Source organism: Tursiops truncatus, chromosome 17, assembly GCF_011762595.2.
Source record: "Tursiops truncatus isolate mTurTru1 chromosome 17, mTurTru1.mat.Y, whole genome shotgun sequence".
Classification (NCBI taxonomy): domain Eukaryota; kingdom Metazoa; phylum Chordata; class Mammalia; order Artiodactyla; family Delphinidae; genus Tursiops; species Tursiops truncatus.
This window is the reverse complement of record NC_047050.1, coordinates 40,421,496-40,437,047: the sequence shown is the minus strand read 5'-3', so window position 1 is coordinate 40,437,047 and position 15,552 is coordinate 40,421,496. Positions and strand designations below refer to the sequence as shown.

Genomic DNA, 15,552 nt, shown 5'->3' with positions numbered 1-15,552 from the left:
GTTGTGGCACCTGGGCTTAGCTGTTCTACGGCATGTGGGATCTTCCTGGACCTGGGCTCAAACACGTGCCCCCTGCATTGGCAGGTGGATTCTTAACCACTGCACCACCAGGGCAGCCCCAGCCAAAGCAATCTTGAGAAAGAAAAATGGAACTGGAGGAATCAGGCTCCTGGACTTCAGACTAAACTACAAAGCTACAGTAATGAAGACAGTATGATACTGGCACAAAAACAGAAATATAGATCAGTGGAACAGGATAGGAAGCCCAGAGGTAAACCCACACACATATGGTCACCTTATTTTTGATAAAGGAGGCAAGAATATACAATAGAAAAAAGATAGCCTCTTCAATAAGTGGTGTTGGGATAACTGGACAGCTACATGTAAAAGAATGAAATTAGAACACTCCCTAACACCGTATACAACAGTATAGGGTGGATTAAAGACCAAAGTGTAAGGCCAGACACTATAAAACTCCTAGAGGAAAACATAGGCAGAACACTCTATGACATAAATCACAGCAAGATCCTTTTTGACCCAGCTCCTAGAGAAATGAAATAAAAACAAAAATAAACAAATGGGACCTAATGAAACTTAAAAGATTTTGCACAGCAAAGGAAACCATAAACGAGACAAGACAACCATCAGAATGGGAGAAATATTTGCAAACGAAGCAACTGACAAAGGATCAATCTCCAAAATATACAATCAGCTCATGCAGCTCAACATCAAAAGAACAATCCAATCCAAAAATGGGCAGAAGAGCTAAATAGACATTTCTCCAAAGAAGATATACAGATTGCCAACAAACACATGAAAGGATTCTCAACATCATTAATCATGAGAGAAATGCAAATCAAAACTACAATGAGGTATCACTTCACACCCATCAGAATGGCTACCATCAGAAAATCTACAAACAATAAATGCTGGAGACGGTGCGAACAAAATGGAACCCTCTTGCACTGTTGGTGGCATTGTAAATTGATACAGTTACTATGGAGAACGGTATGGAGTTCCTTAAAAAACGAAAAATAGAACTACCATATGATCCAGCAATCCCACTACTGGGCATATACTCTGAGAAAACCATAATTCAAAGAAACATGTACCACAATGTTCATTGCAGCTCTATTTACAATAGTCAGGACATGGAAGCAACCTAAGTGTCCATCGACAGATGAATGGATAAAGAAGATGTGGAACATATTTACAATGGAATATTACTCAGCCATAAAAAGAAATGAAATTGAACTATTTGTAGTGAGTTTGATGGACCTAGAGTCTGTCATACAGAGTGAAGTAAGTCCGAAAGAGAAAAACAAATATCGTATGCTAACACATATATAGGGAATCCCAAAAAAATAGGTTCTGATGAACCTAGGGGCAGGACAGGAATAAAGACACAGACATAGTGAATGAACTTGAGGACACAGGGAGTGGGAAGGGTAAGCTGGAACGAAGTGAGAGAGTGGCATGTACATATATGCACTACCAAATGTAAAACAGATAGCTAGTATAGATGAGCTGGGTGCTTTGTGACCACCTATAGGGGTGGATAGGGAGGGTGGGAGGGAGACGCAAGAGGGAGGGGATGTGGGGATATATGTATACATATAGCTGATTCACTCTGTTATACAGCAGAAATTAAAACAACATTGTAAAGCAATTATACTCCAATAAAGGTGTTAAAATTTTTTTTAAAAAACTCCTCTGCAACAGAAAGAGACAAACTGCTGTTACCACAACAGCACAGAAGAATCACAAAACCATACTTGTTTACATATTGCAGGAAGCCCAGGAGTATATACTGTATCACTGAAGTTCAAGAACAGGCATAAACAATCTGTGGTCATAAAAATCAGTATAATAGTTATCTTTAGTTATCTTTGGTGGAGTCAGAGGTTGATCTGAAAGGGAAATTTCCTAGGATAACAGGAACGCTCTATATCTTGATCTGGGCAATGGTTACACAGGGGTATACATTTGCCAAATATATTGCACTGTAGACTTAAGATCTGTGCATTTTATCACTCTATGCTACTTATACCTCAATAAAACACTGTTAGCATAAAATATGTGTTACTTATAAACAAATCAATAAACATAAAGCACAAACAATATACATATAAATAATTCTCAACTTCATGTGCTAATGTGAAGATACAGTGGAAAGAACTTGAACACTAGGAGAAAAAAGTTTACAGTTTATCAAAATACGCGAAGTAGCATTTTTTAAAAAATAAGAGAATAATATGTACACAACCTTTATAGGACTTTATGCTATGAATTGTTACGGGCATGCTGGATGGATACCAGGAATGACTGCTATTCTAGTTGACTCCAAAATATATTTCCATACAATAAATTATTTATAACTTTGTATGACCTAAATGATAATTTTATAAATTTTGTTTGGAGCCAATTATATAAGTATTTTGCAGGAAAATATTATTGTTATAAATAATATAAATGTACATGTATATTACACATGTAAAGTGAAAAACTCAGTACTTCCTGTTAGAATTATTTTACTTAGTAATGCCTGCCAAAATGCTCATAGACCTTTTTGAGCCGAAGTTTGTTTCCTTGGAAAGTGTGTTTTAGATATTACAATAAAGTTCTACTTTAGTTTCAAAATTTATACACAAACCACAAAGAATCTCACATATTACAGAACAATTTACTAAGGCTAGCAATTATTATAATAATTGAAGTAATACTTCATAAGCATAACTATGACATAAAGGCAGCTATTAATCTGATTAGAATTTTGAAAATTAGTTAGGCAATAAATTTTAGCATATGATTTTTTTATGCTTATTTTTTATTTTTTCTTATTAGTCAACCATTTTATACACATCAGTGTACACATGTCAATCCCAATCTCCCAATTCATCCCACCACCACCCCCACCCCCCCCCGCTTTCCCCCCTTGGTGTCCATATGTTTGTTCTCTACATCTGTGTCTCAATTTCTGCTCTGCAAACCAGATCATCTGTACCATTTTCTAGATTCCACATATATGCGTTAATATACGATATTTGTTTTTCTCTTTCTGACTTACTTCACTCTGTATGGCAGTCTCTATACGCATCCACAGCTCTACAAATGACCCAATTTCGTTCCTTTTTATGGCTGATTAATATTCCATTGTATATATGTACCACGTCTTCTTTATCCATTAGTCTATCGATTGGCATTTAGGTTGCTTCCATGACCTGGCTATTGTAAATAGTGCTGCAATGAACATTGGGGTGCATGTGTCTTTTTGAATTATGGTTTTCTCTGGGTATATGCCTAGTAGTGGGATTGCTGGGTCATATGGTAATTCTATTTTTAGTTATTTAAGGAACCTCCATACTGTTCTCCATAGTGGCTGTATCAATTTACATTCCCACCAACAGTGCAAGAGGGTTCCCTTTTCTCCACACCCTCTCCAGCATTTATTATCTATAGACATTTTGATGATGGTCATTCTGACTAGTGTGAGGTGATACCTCATTGTGGTTTTGATTTGAATTTCTCTAATAATTAGAGATGTTGAGCATCTTTTCACGTGCCTGTTGGCCATCTGTATGTCTTCTTTGGAAAAATGTATTATTAGGTCTTCTGCCCATTTTTTGACATTGAGTTGTATGAGTTGTTTGTGTATTTTGGCTATTAACCCTTTGTCGATCGTGCCATTTGCAAATGTTTTCTCCCATTCCGTAGATTGCCTTTTTGTTTTGTTGGTGGTTTCCTTTGCTGCGCAAAAGCTTTCAAGTTTGATTAGATCTCACTTATTTATTTTTGCTTTTATTGCTTTTGCCTTGGGAGTCCCTGTCCCCTGCCTTAAACGTGGTCTTTTATTTCTGTTTATGATCTTCCACTATCACCTTCTTGCTTCAAGCTTCACTTTTGCCTTATATTGGTCACTGTCAAACCACACTGGCCTCCACATTCCCAGGTCTGAGACCTCTCGTTGCTGCTATTCCCATGGCCATTATCAATGCTCCTGGCTGACTCAAGGTCTCAGGATGTGGCTTTCAAATGCCAGCGCTCCCAGGAGGATTTGGGACATTGGGGTATGGGGGTGGACTCAGTAGGAACAGGGAATGTTAACCTATTACTATTTCTCTGGCATACATGAATATAGCAGAACTAGAGAGTTTAGGAAAATGGCCACATAGCAGGTGTAATTTTCCTAAGGCTACAGACTAATGTAGAAATAGAAGATCACTCAGCTCCATCCCAGCACCCTCAGCTCACCAGTGCATTCTCCTTTACGGAGCTGGATGAAGACTTCTGCAAGGGGTGTTTGCCAGGGCCAGCCTACCGCAAAGTATTGCTGAGTCTTCAGGACAATAGAGGAAATTCTTAAACTAAAAGCATCAGTGCTTTTGCTGTATTTACACTGGTATTACATGTGCAAATGTCCAGCAGTCCATGGCTGCTCTCTTACCTTGTGTAATTGGTAATACTGCAGGGCACCGATTCCACCTTGCTCCTCTGCAGTCCAGAGCACCAAACGCAGAGTCCTCTTTGGACGCAGCCCTGGGAAAAATAATAAAATAAAACAAGTGCTTCTTCAGTTGCTTTTGAATTTTTGAAAAGTGGCAGGGCCTCTTATCTGCCTCCTGGAGGCAGGAGGGAATCAGAGGTGTGCACGTTCATCTCTTACTGGTGGGGCTGCTTGATTTAGGGTGTGGCTGACACAACAAAGGAGTACCCTCAGGGCTGATCTCCAGGGCAGGTTAATGAAGAAAGGGGTTGTGATAAATGCGGTCTGCCGGCCAGGAATTGAGAGCCTCTATTCATATCCTTAACTGGACAACCTGCCCAGTAGGACCCAATGGATGGCCAAGTTCATTGGGATATTAGATTGCATCCAGAAGATGCAGTTAGGCTCTAGACAGATCACGAGGCCTTCCAATGATTAACTGAAACCCAATCATTTGCCTCTGCTTCAAGACAAGGTGTGTCAGGAGTTGCGTCTTAGTCTAAATCCACAAGTATAGCTAGCTGCCCATGCTGTCCTTAGTAATGACTGTGAAGCAGATGCAATGTTTATGTTTGCCCAGGGTCATGTTCCCCTCCTTCTTGGACATATAAGGTCATTCACTTAAGGTCAATGAAAATGAATTGAATGAGAATGACACTTTATTCATCTCATTACCGCACAAACAGCTTGGTGGCAATTTCATTGACTCGGGAAATACAAACTTGTATCCTGCAGTTATTAAAGCTACTAGCAGACCTGGCGTATCTAGAACCATTTTTGAGTGACTGTGTCCGCTCCGTAAAAGCTCACTACAATGGTCAAACAGTATGCTAAAAGTTCCACTTTTTGACCAAGAATTAAAATTCATTTCTGATTTGGACCTGATGATGTGGTTTCTGAGAGATAACAAAGGCAGAAACATGTGAAGCTGGGCTTAAATCTTATTAATAAGATCTGTCCTCTTGCCTCACTGCAGGGAAACCATAGGGAAGGACTTTGAATGGCTCCGAGATGGACACACTATAGACGTCGAGTATAACCAACTGCTACCACCCAGGCACGTGGCCTTCTTCAAGGGAGCCGGCGGGTCGACTTCAGCCTGGATGATAAATGCTCCTGGGAAATGGAGCTCTGTCCTGCCTCCTCTGGACACCAACAAGTATTCTGCTTTCACAAGTCTAGTGCCAAGGCATTGAAAAGGAGCTACGTTTCTCACTAAATTGAATATTGTGAAGCTACTTTACACTTGAGCATTTTAACATAATTAAAAGAGCGCAGGTTTAGGAGGCAGGCTGACCTGAGTTCCAGTTAAAGCCTAGACAAGCAATGTCCACATCCAATTGTTCAGCAAATCCTATTGGTATTTTCTTCTAAGTCCATCTAGAATCCAACTTTTCACCTCTGCTACCACGCTGGTTCAAGCCCCACCTTATTTTGCCTGGACTGTTGCAAAACAGTCCTCCTAACTGGTCTCCCTGACTCAGCCTGTGCCCCTCTGCAGCTGATGGCCTGCACGGCAGTCAGCAAGACTCCTGTAAAACTTATACCAGAGCATGTCATTTCTCTGTTCAAAACCTCCAAGAGCCATACTGTAAGCTTCTCAACGGCAGGTATTTAAGCTTTGTGATTCAATGTGATGCCCCCAATGCCCAGACTGTTTGGCACATATTAGGTGCCCAATAAATAGGTCTTGAATGAATAAATTAATCCAAAGTGTGGTGCCTCCCTAGTAAAATTCAAAGCCCTCTACCACTTCTCAACCTCATTTCCTAAAACTTTCCTGCTAGCTCATTTCCAGGCAAAACGTTGTAGTTGAAAAAGGCGGACAGATCTGGTGAGCCCTGCTATTAATAGGCACTAGCTGTGTAACCACTGGGAAATAGATCTACCTGAACTTCAGCTTCCTTATCTAAAGAGTGGAGGGAATATTACATGCTCATAACATAACAGCTTCCCCGAGTGGTTGTGAGGATGAAATGAGGTGTGATGAAGACAATCTGTGTCTGCCATGCAACAGACATTCAATGAATGAATTATAAAACTACATAATGCATAGCCAGGCACAGAGCACACACTTTTACCCATAGAGAGAAGGGGCATCTAAATACTCAGGACAATCTTCCAAAGTCATTTGAGCCCCTGCTAAAGAAGAATCATGAAGTACCCACTGCCTGCTGCACAGGGTCAAACCACCGACTCACATTCATAGCACAAACTTAAACTGCTGTTGGATTAAGAAATATAATCAGTCTATATCTAAAGACCATAGTCACTGGCTCCTCTAACAGAAATGTGCTTAGTGTCAATTTAAATCAAATGACATTTTGCTTGCAACATAGAAAAAAAATAAAAAAGATAAAGTGCTGCAAATGAAAATTCTGAACATGTTTTTAGGTCCATAAAGAAGAGGAAAAAACTTTGTTTACATATCTCCTCATTTACCAGCAAAACAGTACCAAGTTATTAAAATGATGGAATTCTCTAAATAAGGATCAAGGGACAGTTAGCACAAGTTAGAGAAAAATCAATTTTTAAAAGCAAATGCCCTGAATATCCCCACAGATTTGGTGTTTTACTTGCAAATCATTACCGTACAGGATTAGTCTCCTTCACATTTCAATCAGCTAGATAACCAATGATGTTATATTAAGATAACAAAAAAGTAATCGGTTTGAAGGGAAGAATGCTAAGGCCTCCAAACAACAACAGCATAGCTGGTGCATGGCTGGCCTTCAGGAGACAGAGCCACCTCCCAGCCCTGGAGAAGTTCAGTCCCCACCCAACTCCACATTCAAGTTTAAGGCCCAAACAGAAGAGGTTAGGAAACCAGTGGTTAAGCAAATACCTGACTGAGCTGCGAAGTCTCTTTTCCACTCTGACATTCTGATTGTCGCTAGAACCTACGAGAAATGCATGGGACTTCATTCAGTACTAGACCCTGACTTTAGTGTGGACTTGGAGCCCCCAGGCCACCTGAGTCCACAGACAGGCAGCATGGGGCACAGAAAGGTGTTGGCTGTGGAACCTCAATAAACATTGTTTGATTCCCTGCTCTGCCACCTCTGGCTCTTTGACTTTAGATGAGTTGCCCAATCTCTCTGAGCCTCAGTTTCCTCATCTACACCATAAGGAAAAGGGGAATGACCTCATGACTTTGTTAAGAAAATTAAATGAGACCAGGCAAATATATAGGAGGCACAGTTCCTGGCGCATAGTAGGCTTTCAAGAATTGTCTGTTAGCTTCACTCTACGTCACTCCATGAACTTCAGTCTGTGTCAATGATTTCCTGGGAAATCCTGTGAGAGAACTAGGAAGGAGGCATCTTCCTCATTCTTCTTCCCTAGGAACCGTAGAACATCTTTGTTTATGCATAATGCATACCCACCAAGGGAGAAACACAAATTTCACCTAGCTCATAGAAAAACACATAACCTCTTTCAGCACGGAGTAGGCGCTCATTCCAACATAGAGCATATCCAAATCCAAATAAATAGAAATTGTTTCCTCACTCTAAAAATTGAAGGCCAATCAGAATTTTTAGTTTCTGGATAAAGTAAAAAAAGCTTAATAAATCTGAAAACTGAATAAAGTTGATACAGAGATGTCTGCATTTATCATTTTAAAATAATAGAATGTATTGTGTGTCTCAAATCCAAACTGGTTTCAAAGCTAGGCATTTTAAGTATATAAAGTAACAAAAATAACAACAACAACAATAATAAAACAGTAATAATGACAGCAACACAACAAAGTGATACAAGGTCAAATGCAGGGATCTCATCTTGTAGTGAAACTAGGGCAAATGAATAGCTCCACAGTAATCCTAGCTCACAGCTGTGGCCCCGGCTCAGTGGTTTACAGCACCAGCCTAAGGCAAGCACATGAAGTAAACCTTAGAATTGGAGGTGAGAGGGAAGACCCCGGCTGAGCTGGCTAGGAGTCAGGTCTCATTGAGGTTTTGTCAGAAGATGGGCAACTAGTTCCCCCATAAATGTAATGAAACTGCCCAGAGATCTCTTGGCCTCCTGGAATTTTTATTAAGAACTTCAGATAGCACAACAAACTTTGATGGCATTACAGTTTTTCTCTAAAAGAACATAAACTACAGATAATATGTCAGAGTCTTGTCTTTGTTTATGAAATAAGACACATGCATTTCACTTTCATTTTACTGAGGAGAGTAATAATGCTATTGGGAAAATAGTGCCTATGAGAAAAGGTGAAAACAATCTGGCTGGAGTTTATTTTCTGTTATTATCAAATTTAAAGATAAGTAGTCTGAGAGTTAAAGCAATAAATCGAAAAGGTCAACTGACTGTCCTGCACTTGCGCTAAGAGTGGGGCCAAAATAAAATAAACTTAGATTAATCCAGCCTTGTAGATAGATTTCCCAAATCATGAATTCTAAAGAACACTATTTGTTAACAAAGTGTATTAGCTCAAATGCCTGTTTACTACTCCGTTTCAGTACTGCCAGAACTATGTGTAAGTACTCGTCTCCGTTCTGACACCAGTTTTGTAGAGAAAACACAATTTTCTCTTACAGTAAATATACTCAGTTTCCACATATATGCGCTAGCTCATAAACCCACTTGTTGTCCAGCTCTCCTTTATCAACAATTCAAAAGAGCGCTGCATTTAGAGATGTCTAATACTGCAATAAACTTGACTAGTATAAGTATAGTATCTGAATTAAAGAATAAATCATGATATATTAGTATATAAACTGAATGAGATGAGGCAGTAAGCATAGTGGTTAAGCATACAGGTTTTGGGGTTGAGACCTATTTCCACCTTGGACAAGTTACATAATTCATTATATAATATATACGCACATTATCACTGATTTTTTTAAAACAGGGGGCATGGTTACACAAAGATTCATTATTTTAGTGAAGTAAATTACAACTACTACTCTTTATAGGCAGGAACAGAAAATCACTTGGAGGAAGATCTTTTGTTCTTGGAAGAATCACTTGTATCTTTCTTAGCCATGTAAATATAAAGCAATTAAACAGTTTTGGGGGGCATTGGGACAGGGCAACAAGCTTTTTAAAACTCCATCTTGCTAGCTGCTTCCCCTTGAGCTATCTGGAGGAACAACCTGGACACTGGGAAGGAGATAAATCAGAGTGTAAGAGGAGCCCGGGGGGCTTCCCTGGTGGCGCAGTGGTTGAGAGTCCGCCTGCTGATGCAGGGGACACGGGAAGATCCCGCATGCCACAGAGCGGCTGGGCCCGTGAGCCATGGCCACTGAGCCTGTGCGTCTGGAGCCTGTGCTCTGCAATGGGAGAGGCCACAACAGTGAGAGGCCCGCGTACCGCAAAAAAACAAACAAACAAACAAAAAAAGAGGAGCCCAGGGTCTTCTGGGAGGAAAGCCCAGTGTCCTCACCCCTGCTTCCTTAGATAGAAGACTGGGGATGAGAGAAATGTTGGGTCAGGGTGACAATGACTAAAGTCCCGGGGCAGGGAAGGTCCTGGAAACCACTAAAATAAAGTGATCTTGAAGAAAGGGGTCTGGGTTATTGACCTGGGCTCAACACAGTGGCCTAAGATTCAGGGGAAGGGCTAATTGTAGTCTAGCATGTGGCCAAGTCCAGAAGCTCCTTCAGATCCAGCAACCCTAACAGAGGTTACTATTTAGAGAACTGAGGATGGGAATATCAACAAAGGGAGTTGTAACCTTGCTCCCCAAAATGGGCACCACTGTAACTTAGGGCTGCAAACAGTGCCGTGCAGCAGCCAGGAGTAGTAGTCACAGGTGGATCCAGCCACAGGTTTCTGGAGGAGGACTGACCCATTTGCCCTGAGTTAAGTCCCAGAGACCTCAGGAGGAGATAACAGACTTCCTGCTAATAAGGCCTATAGAGGCTTGGACGATTCCCTATAAAGGAGACTGAAGGATGTGATCATATTTATAACCTGTGTTTGTGGAGCAGGTCATAACAGTTATAATTTCCATAATTCAAAGTGAACAGTCCTACCTCATTATAATGATTAGGATTCTATTAGCCAGGAAAATCACTATTAATCATTGCTGAAGTAGAAATGCTGTGACTACCATGGGTGTGAAGGTCATTTCTGGCCCTAACCCAGTTTTCCACCCTTATCATCCTGCTTCTACCTCTCATCCTAAGCTCCAGCCACATCACATTTCCTACCAGTCCCTGACCTGAGATGTCATGATATCTCAGATTTCTGGTCCTTTGTAGATGCTCTTCTTCCTATCTAGAATGCCCCTTCAACTTTTCCATCTGGCAAACTCCTATTCATTCGACAAAGCCCATCACTAACATTACTTTATCTGGGAAGGCTCCCCTAACTCTAGGGAAAAGTTGGTTGTTCTTTCTCAGTGTTCTTCTAGATCTTCACATGGATCTCTCTGTTCATTTTCAACCACATTTACACATTGATCTCCCCACTAGACCACTAATTTTCTGAGACACTCGTTTCTCTTTTTCATAACCCTGGTCCAGTACCTGATGTGTAACAAGTGCTGAAAAACTGTTTATTGACTGACTGGATGAATGAATGAGTGAATAAATATATTTATATAAGTATAAATACAGCTACTACCTTTTCGGAGAGTGGCATGGACATATATACACTACCAAATGTAAAACAGATAGCTAGTGGGAAGCAGCCACATAGCACAGGGAGATCAGCTCGGTGCTTTGTGACCACCTAGAGGGGTGGGATAGGGAGGGTGGGAGGGAGACGCAAGACGGAGGGGATATGGGGATATATGTATACATATAGCTCATTCACTTTGTTATACAGCAGCAACTAACACAACAATGTAAAGCAATTATACTTCAATAAAGATGTTATGAAAAATAAATAAATAAATAAAGCATACCAGTGACTCCTCAGTTCAGAAAGTTAAGATATGCTCTTTTTGTGAAACCAAAGCCCAGTGGCCTAGTTAATTAGATGTGCTTCAACTTCTACATTTGCTTCAGTCGTTAATACATTTACCTACTTTTGTAGCACAGACGGATCTAGTCAAAATTATTACATCAATGGCTCTTGTTGATCAAGTCATTAAACAAATATATTATGGTCACAGAAATCTTTCCAACAGCTAATTGTATTAAATTATAGGTATCTGCATTCTAAGCTCTGACATTTCTCTTTAATTTTTTACTTCAATATTTCTTCTGATTATTAAACAATATATTCTTTAAAAAATGGAAAACTATAAAAAAATTAGAAAACAAAAACAACCTATAAGCATATTTTATTTCCTTATAATTTTTGTATGCATGCATTTGTATACATATATGAAGAGTGATTTTTATATATAATTTTATACTACATTTTCCACTTAAAAATCATGGCATATGTGGCCTCTATCTATAATAATAATCAATAATCTTTAAGAAAGTGATTCTAAATTTTTTTAGCTATTCTCTTATTGTTGGATATTTAAGGTTTTTATCCTTAGGGCAAGTTCTTAAAAGTAGAAATAATGAGTCTAAATAGTATAAACATTTCTAAGGCTCTTGAAACATGTCACCAATGCCCTAAAAAAAGCTTATCAATATATATTCCCACCAGCAGTGTATGAGAATATTCACTTCTATTTAATGTGGAACTTTTAATCTTATCTCCTTAATTTTTATGTCTGTCAATACATTATATTTATTTTTCGATACTACATTCTAATCACTTTCAGCCAAGATGATTACACCACACACATGCACACTTAATCTGCAGTCTAGTTTAACTTGACTGAGACAAATGTTAAGTTTGTATCTGATGCTTGACTAGAGTTAAAATATGTGAATTTGTTTTTCTTATTTAAAATGCCTGATAGTAGGGCTCTTGCAGTAATATATTTCTAAGATAATGTTAGTATGTAGGGATCACAAGCTTGATCTAGCTGGAATTTTAAAACATATTATTTCTTTTTCCCTATCGTTATTTAGAGTGTTTTTATCTGCAACGGGGTAATAGAGAAGCCTGCTTAATGATAGATTTGAACTCTGAATCACACTTCCGTTAAGAGTTCTACCTTGCAAAAACATCAAGTGGGGAAGTTAAACAAATACTGCAATTTTTAAGAAATGATGATAAATCAAAACCTCTCTTGCAAATTCACATTCACCAATATGATCCTCTAAATTGCACTTCTTGTGAAGATGGTGCTGTTTGAGGGAGCACAAAAGTGTTTGTACTTGAATCAGAGATTATCAACAAGCAATGCATCTCCAACAAGCAACTGAGGTGAGAACATTTCTGGGATCCCTTTTCAACATCAAACAACAGATATGAAGCATAGATGTTTTATAATGAAGGCACCATCTTTAAGCTGCTCCTGTTAACCCTTCCAAGTGCTGTTTTTTTTCGTTTTTTTTTTTGCGGTACGCAGGCCTCTCACTGTTGTGGCCTCTCCCGTTGCAGAGCACAGGCTCCGGACGCGCAGGCTCAGTGGCCATGGCTCACGGGCCCAGCCGCTCCGCGGCATGTGGGATCCTCCCGGACCGGGGCACGAACCCGTGTCCCCTGCATCGGCAGGCAGACTCTCAACCTATGCACCACCAGGGAAGCCCCCAAGTGCTCTTTCTTAGGGTTATGGTGGAAAGGATGTTATCTACATTTTTAAAGATTTTCCTTGTGTATAAAATGATTTGCAAAGTTATCTAAACTTGTTTTTGACCAATAAATTAATCATAATTTTTATTCTTGGTTCCATTTAAGTTTCAGTTTTCAGACCCCCTCTCCTTTCCATTCCCACTGTGGCTGCCATTATTTAAGCCCTTTGAATTGCTGCAGTTGCCAACTAACTGCTTCTTCCGATTCTGTACAAGTGCTGCCAGATTTATCTTCCTAAAGTACTGCTTTGAATATGTCACTGGCTAAGTGAAAATCTTTAATCAGTCATCATCTATAGAAGTACTCTGCCTCTAAACTTCTTTGAATATGCATCTCTACCAGTAAAACATATGAGCATGCATCACATGTACGTATATTTATGAATAAATGACATATACAATATTGTCAAAACATGCCAGAAATATTAGTAAGAAATTAACATTTCTTGTTTTAGATAGAGAATAAACATTTTCCTGTACCCAAATGATGGTCCTACATAGTGCCTGGCTTTTGAGGCCACTAGTTTATAGCACAGAGTCTGTCCTGTTTAGTATGGCATTCGAGGACCTACGCAGACTGGTTCCAATCTGCTCCTCCGACTTGCCTCTTCCACTCCCCTTCTCAAAGCCTGATTTCCAGGTAAATTGGCCTCTTCATTTTCTTCCTACCTCTGTGCTTTTCCTCCCGCCATTTATTTCCCATCCTCTTTGCCTTTCCTTTTTTTTCTTGATTTACCCATATCCCAACCAATCTTTCAAGATCCAGTTCCAATTCCTCCTGCTCCAAGTGGAAGAAGGAAGTCTTCTTCCTCTGAACCTCAAAGTTGCTCTTTTCTGTACTAACCATTTGGCAATTAGTCATGACTAATGTACTTTCTGCTCTTGATTTCCACACACAGCCCCTGGTATATCAAAGAACCCTATACATATTTGTTGATGAATGCATTAGCACATCTAATGGAAATTGTTTTCAATTGAAACAAGACGGATATAGATTAGATCTGTAAAAAGAACTTTTGGACAGAGGACATTTTTAAACATTAAATCAGTTATCAGTTACATTTGCCTAAGGGAGAGTAAAGCCTGGAAAAAAGCTGGGCTTGGACAGGTTTGGAATATGGAAATAGACTGGAATCTTTGAATCTCTGTTAAATCCACAATATTATAATTGGTGACTCTGCAAATACTGAACTCTACCCACAGGGACATGAGATTGACCTGTTCTCTAGAGAAGTTTTTGGCCTTACAGGAGATGTGCTGTTTATCTCAAATATCTTCATTCCTCAATTATGAAAAGTGTGAACATATCTGTATTCTCCAGATAAAAGAAAACTTAGAGAAGACTCAGGGTATTTACGTGAAATTAATGCTTTGTAATTTATGCACCTCACATTGCCAAGGTAATGGATTATCTGACCCCATGGCCTCTTTTTTTTTTTTTTCAGTACGCGGGTCTCTCACTGTTGTGGCCTCTCCCATTGCGGAGCACAGGCTCCGGACGTGCAGGCTCAGTGGCCATGGCTCACGGGCCCAGCCGCTCCGCGGCATGTGGGATCCTCCCGGACCGGGGCACGTACCCGCGTCTCCTGCATCGTCAGGTGGACTGTCAACCACTGCGCCACCAGGGAAGCCCCCCATGGGCCTCTTGCTTTTCCAGGTCATTATGTCACACCTTACATATAAAAGCCATTAGGGTAAGGGAGAAATTTTATATAGTCTGTTAAAGTATTTATAGGCACTTGTAAAAGTTTACTTTAGACTTCAGCAGACTGTCATCTTAGAAAGACTCTCCAAGTTTAACTGCTGCCCTCCGAGGGCCAAGCTTACAAGGCATGTTCAGAGTCTGTGAATACTTCACTTCTGAAATGAAACTAAACCCATGCAGAGTTATGTGCTCAGTGTGGGAAGGAATGTGATGCCTCCATTCTCAGAACTTTTCCCAGGACCCCCTGTCCTCAAACCTTAAAATCAACCTACTAGAGTTCGTTTTCCCTGTGTAGACCGTGACATTTCAACAACATTATTTCCTGTCATGTTCTAACTTATTGATATTTAATATGCACATATGACGCTTATTAAAACACATCAGCATGGTCCATCTTTGGAGGTATCAACACAAGCATACGTTTAAGAATTCTATTCCATAAAGGAAGAACGTTCTGTAATAGGAGAAGTGAATATACAAATCAACAAATACTCATTTGGACTAACTGTGCAGAAATCAAGAAGATTAAATGGCACAGTCAAAGCTACTTGAAATATCAGACTCATTCATTCAACAACTCTTCCTGGTCCAGGAGTGAGGGGTTTAGGGCTGAAAAAGACAGTCACGTTCTTTGAAACTTACAATCTAGAAGATAAAGTGGATAAGAAATTCCCGTTATTCTTATCATCATTGCCATCACCTTTAATCATAATCATTGCTGTAGGTACTTTGAATTTATCTAAAGAAAACTGATTTTTTAGAAA

The 15,552-nt window shown here is 39.7% G+C and overlaps 1 protein-coding gene across 2 annotated transcripts in view; it reads right to left on the bottom strand.

The window, feature by feature from the left end:
• Window positions 1-15,552, bottom strand: part of CPQ (carboxypeptidase Q) — a 458,231-nt gene that overhangs the window by 106,813 nt on the left and 335,866 nt on the right. For both annotated transcript variants that reach the window (XM_073794606.1, XM_019925094.3), the window contains exon 6: window positions 4,445-4,536. In XM_073794606.1, coding sequence (XP_073650707.1) covers window positions 4,445-4,536 — 92 coding nt within the window. The remainder of the gene's footprint in view (window positions 1-4,444; window positions 4,537-15,552) is intronic.